General features: G+C 32.1%; 1 protein-coding gene across 4 annotated transcripts; it reads right to left on the bottom strand.

The window, feature by feature from the left end:
• Window positions 1-2,984: 2,984 nt before the first annotated feature.
• Window positions 2,985-8,518, bottom strand: LOC7491083 (pentatricopeptide repeat-containing protein At5g14770, mitochondrial). Of its 4 annotated transcripts, none has more exons than XM_052449570.1 (3): window positions 5,097-8,515; window positions 4,150-4,483; window positions 2,985-3,533 (listed from the first exon to the last, which is right to left on the bottom strand). In XM_052449570.1, exon 1 carries the CDS (start codon window positions 8,312-8,314, stop codon window positions 5,240-5,242), a length of 3,075 nt encoding a protein of 1,024 aa, XP_052305530.1. In that variant the 5' UTR covers window positions 8,315-8,515; the 3' UTR covers window positions 2,985-3,533; window positions 4,150-4,483; window positions 5,097-5,239. The 4 variants fall into 4 exon arrangements, with proteins under 4 accessions (XP_052305530.1, XP_024446688.1, XP_052305531.1 ...); XM_024590920.2 differs by lacking the exon at window positions 2,985-3,533 and adding an exon at window positions 3,655-4,008; XM_052449571.1 differs by lacking the exon at window positions 2,985-3,533 and having other exon boundaries at window positions 4,024-4,483; window positions 5,097-7,502; window positions 7,997-8,515.
• Between the last annotated feature and the right edge of the window lie 10,472 nt (window positions 8,519-18,990).

Genomic DNA, 18,990 nt, shown 5'->3' with positions numbered 1-18,990 from the left:
ATGTTAATCTTATAGAAAGGTTTAAAAAGAAACAAATTATAAAGCCAAATTCTCAACCATCCCAATATTAAAAGATAAAATCGATAATAAAAAATTCAAAAAAATCATAAAAAAAATTCAAAAAGAAAAAGAAAAAAAGAAAGAAAGCAAAACACTGTGAATTACTATTATTATTCACAGTGCAATGTGTGTAAGTGAACAATGGCTTCCTCACACCCTTTAATTTTTGTTACTTTATAAAGTTTAATAATATGACTTTTCTCCAAAACTATTTTTTTTTAACAATATGAGAAAAAAAATTGACTATAAAAAAAGTCAAGTTCAATTAAAAAAAAAAACAACCCACCAAACTCGTAAATCGAGACAACCTAGGTTACCTTAGTAAACTCGTAAACCACGTTAATCTTATATAAATTCAAAATAAAATAAAATAAGCAAATTACAAAGCTAAATTTTCAACAATCTCAATTTTAAAAAATAAAATTGACAAAAATAAATTTAAAGAAAACGATCATAACAAAAAAGAAAAAAGAAAAAAACAAAACATTGTGGATTACTATTGTAATCCATAGTGCAATAGGTATTGGGTGAACAGTGGTTTGCCCCACCTCCTTTAATTTTTGTTACTTCATAAAACTTAATAATATGATTTTTCGCTAAAACTATTTTTTTTAACAATATAAGAAAAAAAATAAACTATAAAAAACCAAGTTCAATTAAAAAAGACAACCCCCCAAATCCAAGAACCATGGCAACTTAGGTTACCTCGACAAACCCGCAAACCATGCTAATCTCATAGAAAGACAAAATATAAAGCTAAATTCTCAACCATCTCAATATTAAAAAAAAAAAAGGTTAAAGGAGAGAATGAACAAGAATCTTCTCTAACAAACTCTTGGCAAAACTACCATGGTTTTGTCATTTCTAGTTTTGTTTAGCTTATAAAATGTTGTCCTTGAGCACATCAAAAAAGATCTGGAAAAAAATCTAGAGAAAAATAAAGAAAATACAAAAAAAATCAATAGAATACTTAGAATAGAAAAGAAACAAAGGTAACAAAGATTGTGTTTTAAAAAGAAAGGAAGGAATCGAGATCAATCTGAGATTGAAAAGAAGCTGAAAATCAAAAGGAAAAAAACAAAGAATCTAGAGAAGGGATCAACTTTCTTATTGCTAAGTAAACCTTCAAACTTTAATGAGGAGCTGGAGCTCAATGAGCGTGACCTCTTTATTTTTATCTTTAAATCATTGTCTATGATGTTTGTTATGCATCCTTTGAAGTCATTTATTACTTTGAAGGCCAAAATTTTTGTTTTGCAACGTTTAAACATGCTTTGAATATAGCTTGTATATGCTCAAGTTTTGTTTATTGTCTTGTTTTAATGTTTAAACATGATTGTTATGGTTTAGTTTGTTTTAGGTTGGTCTGTTGGGTTTGCTGAAGTTATAGGCATGTTGTTTAAACTTCAAGACAAAGTTTATGATTAATGGGAAAATGTTTATGCATAAGGAGAGACTTTTTCCGCTTGTTGTCATTATGGTTATTGCTTGTTGTTTTTGTCTTTAATCTTTTGTTTTTTATTGTTTTGATGATTCCATCAATTCGTGGTAAGCATGCTTAAGCTTAGGTTGCTAGGTTTATGTTGCTTTTTTGAGTTCATTTTCCTAGCTACAATGTCTTTGGGGAGGTGTGTATTCAACACAATGTCATATAGTGGTGACCCTCCTACCTAAATTGAACACATTTTATCATCATCTTTACATTACTGCTTTGGTTCTAAAATGATGGAGTGAGACTCAAGAGGAGAACGAGCCCGTTGATGAGGATGGTGGTGGATTTTAGTCTTTGCTTTTGATTTATGGTGATCAGGTTTAGAAGACCATGCATAAGATTGCTGCTTTTGGTGACATGATCTATTTCTTGTAAAATTATAGGTATGATGTTTACTTTTTACCTTATGCTGGTCATTTTTCTCAGGATATTAGAGTTGACATTGCACAACAGGTGCATTAAAGGCAAGTAGTGCCACAAGCGCGACATGATTTTGTATCGCAACTAACAAGTTTTAGAGAGAATGGAGTTGTTGTTGGGTAGCTAACACAGCCTCGGTAAATGTCGTCATTTGTTAAACAAGTTGATGGAATTCCATATGAGGAGCTGATGAAGATGTTGGGAGGTCGATGACCCTTCCTCTCGGGACTTCTGTGTTATTCGCCATAAAATCTTTAGAATCGAGTGAATGAGAAAGATCAACACATGAAATGAACAAGGCTTCTGTTCAGTTTCCCACATGTGGCGTCACTAAAGAAGATTAGAAAAACTTTGTTTAGACCTCGGCTCTCTTCGTGGATAATATTAGGCTAAATACGTGGGTATTTCTTGCAAAATAATACTTTGATGGCTAAATGGTGTGGTGTTTGAAGGGTTTTTTTTTTATATATAAAATAGATATGAAGAGAGTAATTGTAGATATATAGTTGTGAATGAGAAGATTCATCTATTTCTTCTTCATTTTACCTTGTTTATATAGCTTACCTCAGGAAAAAAAAATATCATGAGAAGCTCATATATAGCTAAGATAGGCATAGCTCTTCATATGTATGCTTTATGCTATAATAATTGAATGAAATATGTGAAGTGTAGATGAAGGTGTAGTTTGTATAGCATGACATTCTTTTATTTAGTTTCCCACAGACGATACAACTAATGAAGCTCAAAAAAACTTCGCTTGGACCTGGGCTCTCTTCGCGGATAATACTAGGCTAAATACATGTGGGTTACCTACAAAATAATACTTTGATGGTTAAGTCAATGTAATGTTTGAAGAGTTTTTTTTATAAGAAATATACAAAGAGAGTAATTGTAGATCTATAGTTGTGAATGAGAAGATTCATCCCTTCCTTTTTTGTTTTACCTTGTTCATATAGCTTCCCTAAGGATAAAAAAAAAAATATGAGTAGCTCATAGATAGATAGTTGAGATAGACATAGCTCTTCATACATATACTTTAGGCTGTAATAGTTGAATGGCATAAGTGAAGTGTAAATAAAAGTGTAGTCTATACAACATGACATCCTCCTTGACATATGAGTAGTCGAAATAAATAATAATAAATTAGAGGAAAAAATAAAAGAGAAAATAGAAGAAAAACACCGAGGTGTTCAATAAAACAAAGCTGAATGTGGGCTTGATCGGGTTTGATTTGACCAATATCAAACTATGGGGCTCAATAAGTACAAAAGTAGTCAAACCGAACCCCACGTTGGGCTAGATTTGACTGTGGTTAGACTGAGCCCAAAAAGGATCTAACCATGGTCAAACTGAGCCCAAAAAGAGTTAAACAGAGTCCAATGTTGGCTTGAATTAACCAGGTCAAACCAAGCCCTCGAGCTTAGCTCAAACCCGTGAATCATTTTCTTCTTCTTTTTGAACCCGTATCATCACTTAACAGGTCCGGTAACATTTTGTTCACCAATGTTACAGTCTTGCATGTACAAAGCCAACAACGAGAGCACCCAGTAACCAACTGTGCCTGATGAAAACAGATAATTCTTTTCAGCTATTCAGTCAAAAGGGAAGGGTACTTGTAGCATTTAACAGCACAATTCCCATATCTTGCATAAAACTGCCATGACCAGAATAAGGCAGCAATATTATAGCTAGTCTTATTACATCAAATCATTTAATTATGTTTATCTGGGTCAGAACCTGGACTGTAGTTGGTGTATTTTAATCAGGTTTTCTTTAATCTTACAAATGAATCGCGTTTTATTATTTTGCATCCTTATAGGCATAGGCTAAACTTTTGCAAGTGATATGAAATGGAGTCTAGTAATATTTTTAGGTCTTCCTATGTAATCAATCCTATTGACTTTGGGGTCAAAACATTTATGGATTTCTAGTTACCCGATGAATCCTTGTAGGTTAAAAATAACTACAAGTTAAACATTCACGTTGTAATGACTCAAAAAATTGCAGAAAGAGTCTTTAGCAAGAACAGCATCAGCCTGAAAAAGGAGAGATTGTACAGAAGAATAATTAAATAAGATTATGGCACTGAAGTATCATATCTCAGATGCACTATCACATCCCACTTTCAGAATCACACAGAAACCAAATTGAACAACAGATGTTTCTGTTTCTTTTACCTTTGACATCATCATGCTATCAGTTAGGCATGCTGCTCAGGCTAATATTAACATGTAAGAATACAATCATCCTTTGTCAGATGGAAGCTGCACTGAGAGATCCACCCAGTTGCTCTAATCATCTAGCAAAGCACCCATCGTCCATTCATAGCATGATGGTGTAGCTCATTCATCACCCACGCATAGAACGAATATGTTCCCATTTCAGAAGGATGCGCTGACTTCTTTGTTTGCTTTCTCAAGTGCAAACTGGTAGTGTTAATGCCTCTCTCTCTCTTCATCTGTCAGCACTATGTCTTCAGGTGCCATGAACTAAGAGATTAGCATAGCAATTCTGCAATTTCAAGAATAATATCACTGAATCATAAAGCACAAGCCATAGTTTAAATGATATATTATCAAAAGCGTGTCCATGAGAATTGATTGACTGACAGAGACAGATTACACTGCATACGATGTATCAGAACCACCATTAATGACTTCGTAAAAACACAAAGCCAAAGCAAGAGAAGGTGGAAAATCAATAAAGAACTAGAATTTTGTTGAACATTGTATCAGATATTCTAAAAAAAGAACTGATTTCATAGGCATGAAGGGAAAAGAAAACACAAAGGGCCAGAATTAACAATCTATCAAAATAAATTATGATGTCCTGAGAGTGGAAGACACTGAAAGCTCATTCTTTTCTCATGCAATGGTTGTTAAAATTTACTTTTGATTGATTTATCCAAAGTTCTTGCAAATTAGCAAAACAAGTCAACTTATGAAAATTAAGAAAAAGAATCAGATCCTTGACACCTTTTACTCATCTTTGGTCTTCACCCAGAAAAGAAAAGAAAAAAAGTAAAAAGACAATAGCTCATGGTCAATACCACAACCCAGTTGCAAAAAGCAGGCTTTAATCAAGTAAACTGAAATAGCTACAAGTTACAATGAGAAGCCAATACCAGTTATTTTATCTGAAGATTTATGTGCAAGCAATTCATAATGAAGTGTTGCAATAGCAGCAGTACTGAATATGTTAAATGGTATTGCAAAGGCTGGCTATCACAGAACATGGCCTTTCCTGTCTTTTACGTTCACCCCTGTACTAACTTTGTTTTCTTTTGTACATGTCCTTCAACATATGCTTAGCATCAACCACCATTCCAGGTCTAGCAAAGGTAGAGCTGATACAAGCTAGAGTATTTTCACATGGGACAAACCCCTTCTCATTCATCTCTGCAAATAAGGTTCTTGCTTCAGTCCTGTATGTCTTCTTTGATATCCTATCCAGTTCTGGTTGTTTTGATAAATTGCACCAGCCACATATTAGTATGTCGTAAGTGGAAGAATTAGGGGGCACCCTTCTCACTTGCATCTCATTCAGAAGTTCTCTAGCCTGATCCATCTTTCCTACCTTGGCAAAATCTTCAATAAGCACATTATAGGTGCTAGTCTTGGGAACAAGGCCTTTAGTAACCATTTCACAGTAAAATTTTATAGCTTCCTTCTTATTACCAATCTTACCATGGCCAGAGATTAGAGTATTGTATAGAGAAGCATCAGGATCTAGGCCACTATCCTTCATTTTACTAAGTATTTCATATGCCTTGCTCATCAAACCTGCTGCTAAGAGACCACCCAAAAGGAGATTGTAAGTTCTGATACCAGGAGAAACTCCTTCATTTAACATCTGAGTGTATGTGGCAAGAGCCTTCTCGATGTGACTGCTTTTAAAATGTCCATGTATGAGGGCATTATACGTGACGGTATCTGCTGAAATTCCCTCTTTAGTCATGTTGTTTAATACTAAAGTTGCTCTTTTAGTCATGCCTAGCCCACATAAAACCGTGATAAGGCTGTTATAAACTTCTCGATTGGCTTTAAGTCCCATCCCAACAAGTCGCTTATGCATTTGCAAAATTGTGTCAGCCCTTTCGCATTTTGAGCATGCATTCAGTAGAGCTCTATGAATGGTTACGTTAGGGCAAATTCCCCAGAGCAACATTTCATTCAACACATCTATGGCTCTTTCAGTCTCACCAGCTTTAGAAAGCCCTCCTACCAGAATATTACAAGTAATTGAATTTGGCATTACTGAATGACCCTTCATCTCATTCCAAAGCTTAATGGCATTTTCCAGTTTCCCCTGCTTGCAATATGCATTAATCATGGTGTTATATGTAGCACGATCAGGAGCCAAACCCAACTCTCTTATTCCAGAATAAACAGATTCTGCATCATATTTGCCAAGCCTCAAGAGACCGTTAATTAGCACATTATATGCAACAACATCAAATTTTATACCTGTCTCTGCCATTTTTTCAGCCATGGTGAATGCAGCTGACTCCCTTCCTGTCTTGAAGAAGCCATCCATCAGAGATGTGTAGTTAACACGGTCAAGCAACAAGCCCTTTGACATCATATATTTACATAATCCCTCAGCTTCCTCCATCTTTCTGCCCCTTTTCAAGTTGTTAATGAAGGCATCAACTATAAAACTGTTTTCCTCCAATCCATTCAATTTCATTTCATTATAGAGATCAACAGCAGCATCTTGTTTACCAGCCTTCAAATGGCCATCTATTAATGTTGCATATATATAAGCATTTGGCATGATATTTTGGTCCAGCATCTTTTTCATAATACGAACAGCTACATCAAGCATTCCTTTCTTTGTATATCCATTTATTATAGAAGAATATGTGACGACATTTGGAACAACCTGTTTCTTCTCCATGTCTCGCAACAGAGATTCTGCACCATCCATGTCTCCCAACTTGCAGTATCCATCGATCATTGCTGTATAGGTAATGTTATTTGGAATACAATTTAGCTTTGCAAGTGTGCAAAACATGGCCTCAGCCTCATCAGATTTACCAGCCTTAAAAAGCCCATCAATCAATGTGGTGCACACTACCAAATCAAAGGAAACTCCACAGACTATCATTTGACTTTGATAGATAAAAGATTCCCAAGCACTCCCTGCTTTAAATAATGAATCAACTAGAATAGCATAAACAACATGATTGGGATTCACACCCATCTTGTCCATCTCCCTCAAAAGTGCCTTTGCTTCTGTCAACATCCCACGTTTGCAAAGACCATTTATAATGGAACTATATGTAACAACATCAGGCAAGAATCCATCCGAAATCATTTCTTCATACAGAGAAAGTGCTTCGCTGAGCCCATGCTGCTTACAGTAAGCACTTATAAGTGTGGTGTATGTAACGAGATTAGGTTCCAAATTCGTTGTACCATCATCATCGTTCATATCATCAATCTTTCTGAAAGCACAATCTTTTTTCTTCCTAAACCCCAAAATCTCATCAATCAGACTCTTGGCTCTGTCAAAATCATCTCTTTTGCTGCACCCATTGATCAAAGTATTATAAGTAACAATATCAGGAAACACACCTTCGTTCCTCATTCTTTCCATCAACTCAAATGCATAACTTATTTCACCAACTTTGCAATATCCATCGATCAATGTATTAAAACCTACAGCATCCTTACAAATCCCACCATTAACCAAATTATCCATAACCCACTCTCCATACTTAACCGACCCAATTCTACAGAACCCTTTAACCAATATATTACAAGTGAAAGAATCAAAGAATGTATCTTTCTTTACCATTATTGACAAAAACCCAAAACCCTGATTAGCCAAACCTTGTTGACAAAACCCCCAAATAGCAGTATTATATGTTACAGTATCAACATCAATATCAACATTTCTAATCAAATCTAAAGCCAAACTCAAATGACCCATTTTGCACCAAGCATGTACCAATATGTTATGAGTGAAAACATTAGGCAAAACCCCACAAGATAACATCTCAGAGTAAAGGTCCCATACCTGAGAAACCAAGCCAGTGGCATTGAACTGGTAAATAAGGCGGTTCCATAAGGGCAGAGTGGGAACAATATGGTGAGTTCTTATCATGTCATAGAAAGTGTCAGTTGCTTTGGAAAGTCTGCCACAAGTCAAATAAAGGTGTATAAGAGTGCAGAAAAAAGAAGCATAAAGATGGGTTTTAGTTGGTGAGATGGAATTTGTGTGAAAATGGTGAAAAGGAAGGATTTTTGAGAGAGGTTTTGGGTGTTTGGTTGATGAGAAAGTGAAAGATCTTGAGAGGAAAGCCCTTGTTTGATAGTACTTGAGATGGTTCATCATAATTGAAGAACAATCTTCTTGTATTTGTTTTATTTGAGGATATTAATGAAAAGTGAAAGGCTTTGAGTGTTTGCTTAGTTGTTGTGTCAGAAAGCTTTCATGTCTCCCTATTTGAGTTGGACTGTGACTGTGAGGAAGAACTTGATGGAGTCGGGAGGGAGGGACTGGTTATCGAAGTTAAAAATTTGGATAAATTATGCAAGTAGCATTAAAAAAAAAAAAGTGAATTACTGAATTAGAAAGAAAATTTGGCAAGATAGTACAGGAGTTTTAAATCTCAAAATTCTGAACTGTAATACTTAATTAAATATTACATTTATAAATTATATTATTAATTAAATATTATTTTTACAAATTATAGAGTTTTAAATCTCAAAATTCTGAACTGTAATACTTAATTAAATATTACATTTATAAATTATATTATTAATTAAATATTATTTTTACAAATTATAATAAAATTTTAAATAATATTACGTTAATTGTTGTGATATCATTTAAACTCAAACTAAATAAAAAAAACTAGTTTGTAATGGATAATTAAACTAGTTAATTAGTTTAAAAATAACTCGGAAAATTAAAAAAACAATCAAAATTAGAAATTCAGGATTATATTTTTAAATCTAAATATTTGATCGTCAGAGTAAACATTTAAAATCGCTACTCTTAGAAAAATAGCTTTCAGAAGTCCTGTAAAAAATTTGAACACAATCCAACGGTTAGATCAAAAGTTATGATTTTTTTTAGCCATCATTCTAGTCTGACACAACCAGATCTTTTCTTGAGTTTAGACATGTCTCACTGGTCCATAAATGTATTTGTTAGATCATTTATGTAATCCATATGAGGTAAATCCTCATCTAATTGTGAAAGATTCACACCTTACCATTTATAATCACTCGTTATCACAAGCTCAACTACATCATTGACACTTATAAAATACGTTTGGAAGAAAAAATTCATAAAATTATGATTTTTATGTAAAACATTAAACTAGTTCATTTATTGGATTAACCAGTTGACTGGTTGATCGAGATGATTGACAATGAGGTTACATGTTAAGTTATTACGTTTTATATATACGACACGTTTAAATATTGTTATTATAAAATACAACAATATGAAAATATGCTGTTTTTTTAAAAAAAATTTAAATGGTATTATTCTATAAAAAAAAATTTAACTTAGTGTGATAATTTTAAAAAAAAATCTTCAATTTTTTCATAACTTTTTCTTGGTCAACTATATTTTTGTCTTTCGAAAGTGTTTCACTACTACCACTGCAACAGTTAATAAAGAAGATAGCAAATTCTAACACATGGCGAGATCCTTGCTCCAAACTTTTTTTTTTTTAATCATTGATGTTCGAGTCAACTAACTCATACCTCGATTAATCTCTCGAGATTCTGAAGTTAACGACCATGTAAGCCTCCAATAGCCCTGAGATTTGTGGCACTCGAACTGGTGACTTTTAAAAAGCAAATTTAGAACCTGACCAATTAAAATACAACCATTATTATTCCTACTCCAAACTTAGAACATCAAGTAAATGTTATGCATGCCCTCTACATTTCCAATGCGTGGATTATTTATTTATTTGGTCACTTGGAATACTGAACAAAATTTTTCCACTTAGATTTTGTGGATATCTTCCATTTTATTTGGTAAATCATTTTTAATTTTATGTGATTCAAACTTGGAACATTTGTTGAAAGTAAGGTGGATTTTCATATCTTGTTAAAAGAAACCTAATAGTGTGTATTTATTTATTTTAATAAATAAATACATCAAGTTTTCAGTTAATAGTTCATAAGTTTTTGATGGCAGAGAACGCATTGAAAACACTTACAATTTCTTTTTTTATTTTGTGTTAAAAAACTTTTCAACCGACCCGAACGGGAATTAACTAGCTAGCAATAACTTGCATATGTCTAAAGTGTAAAATAATCACCAAGTCTTTTTTGAAAAGAAAAAAAAAACAACCTTACCTTCAATTCCTAACCATAGTTTTAAAACACAGCCTGATAAATCAACTTAAAACCCGACTAACCCGAGACTAAAACCAGACTGGATAAAAAAAAAAAAAACTCAATATAACCCGGAATTAACTAGCTAGCAAACTTCCACATGTCTAAAGTGTAAAATAATCATCAAGTCTTTTTTGAAAGAAAAAAAAAAAAAACTTACCTCCAATTCCTAACACTCAGCTACGGTAATTAGAGGCTCGTAGACAAAGAAAACCCTTAAAAGCCTATCCAATTCTTTTCAATTTCATTTTGAAGAATCCTAGTTCCCAGAATTTCCTTCCATTTTCGAGAACAGATTATTTTTTTTTCAAAATTTTATTTAAATGAAAATATTTATTGAAATCCCATGCTAAATTATAAATTAATTCTTAAATTTGGATAAATACAGAATCTATTTAAAAAGCAGTTTATTTTTTTCTATGATTAAAAAAACATGTTTAAGTTTCCTATTTATATAGAAATCTGTTGGAAGTATTTGAAGAGGAGCCGTTGTTGGGAACATCGAAGATAATCTTTTCCAAAGGGGTTAAAAAGCTAAAGAAGTCCCTCTACTTGCATAAATTATTTCTCTTAACATATCCCTCCTGCATTTTATTATTGAGTTAGTCCCTCTACTTGCATAAATTATTTCTCTTAACATATCCCTCCTACATTTTATTATTGAGTTGGCCTAAAAAGGGAGTCATATTGCTCTCTCTCTCACCCTCTCTGTTAATTCAAGAATAATTTTGTCATTCTATCTCTGTATTCTAAAAAGATTAATTAACAAACACTAAAATAAAATGTGTGTGGTAAAAGTACTGCTCACAGTTTTTTATTTTTTTTTTATCCCTCAATTTTTTTAATTATAGCTTTGTAGGCCTAATTTGATGGTCGATTTTAGCAAATTTGTTAAGAAAGGGCAAGATTTAAAGACAGAGGATCAAAACAAACAAAAATAGAGTAAACAGGTGATAATCTCAAAAATTAAGTGAAACTCACTTTGGTCCTCTTACTTTTTAAATGACAACTTTTCGGTCTCTCAATTTTCTAAAAATTCAATATTGGTACAAAACATCATCTTCCTTGTTTTTTTTCAATTATTTATTTGAGAGAGAAGAGAGAGAGTGGTAGAATTCCGGTTGTAGAGAGAAAAAGTCTCGATTGACACTGATTCTAATCCTAAAAAAAGTCAAATTTGGTGTCAACGGAATCCATTCGATAAAAAAAGTTTCACTTAAGTGTTTTTTGTCTTTCTCTTCGCTTGAGATGGTAGATCTAAACTTTAAAAGTTTTTTTTTTATTTTTTTGAGTTGGTTTTGGGTTTTTTAACTGTTTTTTTGAGTTATTTGAGGCTATGAATAAGTTTGACAAGGTGTATAGGTTGTTTTCTATGTGTGTGTGTGTTTTTTTTTTTTTTGTCAAAAATAGGTTAAAAAACAAATGTTTTGGTAAAAAAAACTCATGGCCTGACTTTCTAGTAGCCTGAAATTGGGCCAACAAGCGACATGCCACATGTTTTTTTTTTTTTAAAAAAAAAAAGAGGTGAACAACATGTTTTCCTTTAAAAAAGAAATAAAGAAATAAAATTCAGCCCAATTGCATGAGCTTGGGCTGAAAGGTCCACTTGCCTAGGCTTTTACTTGCCTAATTAAATACCATTTAATTTTTACTTGGTTTTCACATAAAATGATAAATATATATTTTTTCTAATTTGTGCAACTTGCATAATATTTTTTTTCCTTTGATTTTATTTAATTGCTTTCATGTATGTGTCTATTTCTATTATAATTTGATTAAATAAAAAAATAATTTTAATAAAAAAAGTTATTAAATACAATTGAGTACATGTCCTGTATTGCGAAATCACCTTGATCTACATCCATGTCTCAAACTTGCCAGTTTAATCTTTAGTTATCACTAACGATTTGTTTTTTTGCATTTATTGGCACATAAGATTCTCGGTCTATTTAATTAAATACATGCATAAGATTTTCAATTTATGATTAGGATTTTCTTATGTCAAAAATGCGTTCAAAAAACCTGTATATTTATTTTTTGTGTTGAAAAAAAGATTTATCCGACCTGCAGCGAAACAAATGTCAAATGACTAACACATATATAAGTCTTTATTGCTACCTTGATATTGTATTATATTCCATTTAAAATATATATTTTAAGCATTATTTTTAATAAAACATATCATTATGCCCTTGGGTATACCAATTTACAATCACATCTTTCTATAAAAAAGATTCAATCAATTATAACTTTTAGTTTTTCCGTACTCTCTATTATGTTTATATCAATTATTTTTGTTAAAAATGACATGCATGTACATAACACTTGAGTAATTTTATTATAAAAAGATGAAAATACCATTTAAATCAATAAGATACTTGTTTTAAAAAAAGTAAAATACAATGTAAATATTGTTCGTGTAGATATTTGAATATGAATAAAATTAGTTACAAATTATTGATCGATCGATTCTTTGATTAATATGTTATATATTATTTATTTTTTCCTTCTAATTTGGAGAAATTAAGTGTAGAAACTTCATCCAAAGTGGAGGCAGGTAAAACCTCACAAATCAAACTAAGCATGAGATTTTTAACTTAGTTTAAACGATTTAGAGATGAATATGTGTAATGCTAAGAAAACTATAACCTAAGTAAAAAACCAATAAAGCAACAAATAAGAAAGATGTAAAGGAAAGCTATAAATTACAATAAAAAAAGAAAACATTAAATTATAAAACGCAAATAAGAGAATTGTATACATGAGGTTGGTCCTGTAAAGGAAAAATATAAATTATAAAAGTAAATGGCAAGAAAGATAAAATGTAAAGTTATATAAAAAAAACATTAATTTTGTAATAAAAAATGTGTATTGATAGGGTTGGCCATTGTTTCCAACTGTTAGACAATCTATTTATAATATGATCGAATTTCAAATAAACTATAAATTCTAATCTTATCTAAATTGTTTATGGTAGATAAAAATTTTACAACTTGAATCATAGTATAATTCATACTTTCTATTCGCATGCCTCCTCCTAGTAATTAAGTATTTTAGGACTCTATTTATACTGCAATATTCACCAGTGTTAAATGCTAAAGACTTGTATTTTGAATAGGAATTGATCACCGATCAATAACGTGAATCCTTGTCTTTTTAATCGATGGTCGATCTTAACTGTCTATATTAGTTTGCTAAAAAAACACAGACTGAACACCTATTATTCTTGATCAAATGATACATGGTTGTTTATTTTTGTTTTGTATAAACAATGCCCTCATATTCTTTTATTTCGAATAAATGAAGGAATGTTGGCATGTCTCCTTCTTGAATTGATCAACAAATTGACCATCGATGACATGAAAAATCAAGCATTGTTTTTTTAAATATCGATCATTTTCGCTTGTTGATATGCCACCTAGCTAAGCAATTTCTATAAGAAGCATTGTTTGGTTTTGGCATAATGCTTAAAGTTATAAGAAGTAAGAATTGTTATTTTAAATATCTATCAAACAATTAATATACAATTCTTTATCTTCTTTTGAAAAAACCCCTAATTTATTTCTATAAAAACCAAAGATTCTTATAAACCTTAAGCTTTTTTTTCTCTCTAAAAATTGCATCTTTCAACAACTTTTCACAACAAAAACCTTATCTAATTACTCATTTCAAGAACCTTACTAACTGTGTCCTTAACACTAATTGGAAAATTATAAGTAATGCCCTAAAGAGTATGATTAACAATAAGAAATCATCCCTGAAGGAGCTTATCTCTTCACTTTAGACATTAAAAGAGAAAGACGATTGCTTCAAGATGACCATGGAAACCTCAACATTTGAAAAAAATTGATAACATGGCCCAATGTTACCACTTCTAATGACATCTACTGGCTTAACTAAATGTAACATTTTTTTGACAATGAGTGGAAATGAAAGGATTGTTTTATTCCATTCAACTATCCAGGATTACCATTAGGCCAAATAAAAAAATGTTGGTCATTCTCTCTCTCTCCTAGTTAATGTCTAATAATGATTAATCTTCAAGTATAGGATGCAGACTGTAACTTTATTTGACTTGGCCATGATAAGAGGCCTTTGTCTAGGACATGGAGAATTATGTGCTGCTTTATTAGTCTATGCTGGTCAATTTGAAGATATGTTAATAGGCACCCTTATATATAGTACTCTTATAAGATGCGAGAAGAAAGAAACAAACTTCCTAACCGAGCGTGAGCATGTTGCTTTCTTGTTATACTAAGTATGCAAATACATATCTTCTCTAAGTCTAAAATACCTACTAAAGCCTTCTTCAAGGTAGTTGTGGCCTTGATAAAAGTTTATGCTATGGATTTAGGCCTTTGTGCTAGGATATATTTATAAAGTATTAGGGGAATGCCAAATAAAAAGATGTTGGTCGTTCTCTCTCTCTTCTAGTTAATGTCCAATAATGATTCATCTTCAAGTATGGTATGCAGATTGTAACTCTATTTGACTTGGCCATGATAGGAAGCCTTTTGTCCAGGTCATGAAGAATTATGTGCTTCTTTATAAGTCTTTACTGGTTAATTTAAAGATATGGTAGTAGGCACCTTTATATATAGTACTCTTATAAGATGCAAGAAGAAAGAAACAAACTTCTTAAGCGAGCGTGAGCATGTTGCTTTCTTGCTATATTAAGTATGCAAATACTTATCTTCTCTAAGTCTAAAATACCTACTAAGGCCTAATTAAAGGTAGTTGTGGCCTCGACAAAAGGTTATGCTATGGATTTAGGACCCTTTGTGCTAGGATATATTTATAAAGTATTAGGGGAATGCCAAATAAAAAGATGTTGGCCGTTCTCTCTCTCTTCTAGTTAATGTCCAATAATGATTCATCTTCAAGTATGGTATGCAGACTGTTACTCTATTTGACTTGGCCATGATAGGAAGCCTTTTGTCCAGGACATGAAGAATTATGTGCTTCTTTATAAGTCTTTACTGGTCAATTTAAAGATATGGTAGTAGGCAATTTATATATAGTACTCTTATAAGATGCGAGAAGAAACAAACAAACTTCTTAATCGAGCGTGAGCATGTTGCTTTCTTGCTATATTAAGTATGTAAATACTTATCTTCTCTAAGTCTAAAATTCTAAGGGGTTGATAAGATTCAATCAAGGACTCAATTGAAGCAAAATCATGTTTGGATGCCTAATTTGGATCAATTCGTAAAGATTGAAAGATTAGGGACATAATTGGAACTTGAAAAGGCTAAATTGATGCATTCAAGGGTGCAATTGCAAGAAATTTAAAGTTTGAAGGCTAATTGAGGGGTAAATTGAAGAATCCTAAAACCAAGGATTAAAATGAAAGAGACGCATGCATTCAAGGACTAAAATTGATTAAAATCAGGGTAAATTTGAAAAAATTTGAAGTTTGAAGGTTAATTGAGGATGAGATTAAAGTATCCAAGACCAGAGACCATATTATAAAAGACACTAAATATTGAGTGTCAAAATTGATGTGACCAGGGATTTAATCGAAAGAAATCTCAAGATATCAACTCAAATTGGCTGGATTCAACAAAATTTAAAAAATCGAGGATCAGTTTGTAAATAAGGAAGAAAATAATGAAATGGCGTCGTTTTGGCACCACTGTTCATTTCCTTTTTCTTTTCTCCTGGGAGGGAGCTGACTGAGATCTCCCTTTGTAGAGCCATTTAATGCTCTCTCATGCCTCAAGTAAGATAAAAAGCACTCTCCTAGAGCATTGACATCATACTATGCCCCATCATAGTTCCCGCCGAGTGGTCGTCCCTATAGCTGCTGCAATGTCGGTCCAAAAATACTGAATTGATTAGCCTTGGATAACCTGATTTTGGTAGTATTAGGTTATTAGCTTGTTGTCAATGGTTGAAATCATTCTTAAAGGGTTGAATGGTTAAGATGCAAGACTTTCCCCACCACCTAAAAATAAGAGCAACCCATTCCAACAAGAAAAGAGGGGGGAGGACATAACTGAAAAACCAACACCCACACATTGTGTTTGCAAACCCTTCAGCCCATAAACACTTAGTCTAACCAAAATCAGAGGGAACTTTGTTGTCCTAGCCGGAAAAAAAAACATACAAAGCACCACTTTTCCTCTCATATTCCAGCCAAAAATACCATTTCTCCTTCCCTACAGCACCTGGTACACCACAAAATAACACCACCAACACCCTATAATAGCCAAAAACAATAAGCAGAGACCCTGGTAGGAACCATCACAGCCACCACTTTTTTTTTCCTAACATTCATTCCTCCATTGAAGCTCTGAACCAATAACAACAACAAACTCTAACTAGTCAACCATTTGCCAACAAAACTTTGGTTGATTGACCGGTGTCAGAATAGTTACACTTTCCCATCTATATCAGCACTGAAGTTGTGAGCAGTAACAGACTCCACCATGAGTAGTAGTTGTACCGTCTCTGTTGCAGCCGTGACCAACATTCGATTCAATTCTGACCAAGTAGCAGAAGCCCCAAGTCTCAACAACCTTATTTCCTTGTTTTCTCATTGAAACAACTTTAAGCATTAGCCTTACTATGGCCGTGAGTCTTAGTTTCTATTCTAACCAAAAATATTACTAGGTATGATGCTTTGTTCTTCCATGAGTACATCACATTGATAAAGTTAGCCAACCTTTGTGATTTTTGTGAAATAACTAACCATTTAAATGGGTTTGTTAAGCAGTTACACAACTGTCATTATGAAACAATTATTTAAAAAAAAACCGGGAACAAAAAATTTATGAATCAATCAAATTAATTAAAAACCAATGTCTTTGTTTTCAAAAATACAAATTTGGCAAATGTTTTTAGAATCCTTTTTTTAAATAATACATAGTGCAGTAATCAATGCAAACAAAGAACTAACATGTATTCATACGGATTAGGAAAAAAAATGTTTGTACAGTAATAGATATATTGCATAAAATCTAATAGAAGACACTTCTTAAAAAAACAAACATGCTCTGATACCAATGTAGATTGTTGAAGGAAACTTACTGGTGATTTGAGAAATCACTTTCTTGTTCCTAGATTAATTGCTTCAGTGCTACTTTCATTACTAGAACCAAAGAGATATTCCACAATATGAATGTATTTGTCAAGTTAATTCAGAAAGTCAGATATGAGAGAGAGAAAGAGAGAGAGAGAGAGAGAGAACAATTATGTTTCTTTGCTTGCACCCTTTTAATATAAGTTATGCCTCTATATATAAATCTAAAGAAAGCGATTACTTCTTTTAGTAACTGTGTGAAGCAGTTACAACTGCTTCACAACTCCTCTAAACATGCACATCCCTTATGGGCAGATCAGGCCTAACCTAGTAACCAATAATTTTGTATTATGTTGATTCAAGTTATGATATGGCAGTATGTATAGGATGTTAGGGTTGGATGCTATATTTTCTATGTATATACATCCTATGATCATAGATTTCTCTCACTTATAAGCTTAAGGTTGCAGGTTTTTAGTTGGTTTTTTTACCATCATGAACCCCTTATCATATTTAAAAATGAACATTTCTACTTTGATATTAAAGTCAAAACAATAAAGTTGATGTCCAAAGATTGTTGATGTTGTGTTTTCCCTTTGTATGTGAAAATATTTCCCTACCATTTAAATTTTAGCTCTACATACACATAGTTCCTGGATATATGCAATATGTAAGTTCTTTAAATGTGCTAGTTTGATCTTTCAAAATTAAGAATAACCCACTTGTATTTGTTTATGGGTTAGGCTTCCAAGGCCAACTTCTTAGCATGATGGGCTATTTTCTTTTTCTTGGATAATCACTGTATGTTTTTAGCCCATACATGCTTCCTTGGTTGAAGCATGTATCAGTTTTAAGCTTGGTTAGGAAGCTCAGTCCATGTGACTGGGCTAAGCCTTTAAGGTTTAAGGTTGTGTTTGATAAGGCCTAATTCTGTCAAAGGAAAAAAAATGTATTTTTGGGTTTTTAAAGTTTGTTTACCAAAGAAAGCATTATTATTATTATTATTAAGGACCATTTTGCAATTTTTTTAGTCCCTCATATTTTTCTACCCTCTTATATTTAATATTTGAAATATGACTTATACACGAGGCGTTTTTCTGGTATTAGAAAAACTAGTTTTTTTATTATTTAAAGATGACAAAAAATAACAAAATCTTCTTTCAAAAATACATTTAAATATTTTGATTTTTACATATGGCCAAGTCTCTACAAAATAAAAAATCATATTTGCATAAATAATAATAAATAAAAATATATATAAATGGCATAACTTAGCATCTTTTAAATACCGAAAATTCAAGAAAAATTGTTTTTATTTTGCATGCATATTAGATTTAATAATTAGTTTATTAAAGTCATGAGAACTTGGTTTACATTTTAAAAACACCAAAAATATATTGTGTTTCTTTTAATATCCAGGATTATAAACTTATATGTAAGATGTATTTTCGATATTAAAAAAAAAGATAATTTCTTTTATTCTTATATTTTGACTCTAGAATGGTTAGGCTTGACCCCTAAAGCTATAGTCAATTCTACTAGGGTGGACCGACTTTAACCATTAGACAAACCAATGGTTAGAAAACACAACAATACTTTAGTTTGCATCAGACAAATAAACAATG

The sequence above is a fragment of the Populus trichocarpa genome, chromosome 19 (assembly GCF_000002775.5).
Source record: "Populus trichocarpa isolate Nisqually-1 chromosome 19, P.trichocarpa_v4.1, whole genome shotgun sequence".
Lineage (NCBI taxonomy): Eukaryota > Viridiplantae > Streptophyta > Magnoliopsida > Malpighiales > Salicaceae > Populus > Populus trichocarpa.
This window is presented reverse-complemented; position numbering and strand designations above follow the sequence as displayed.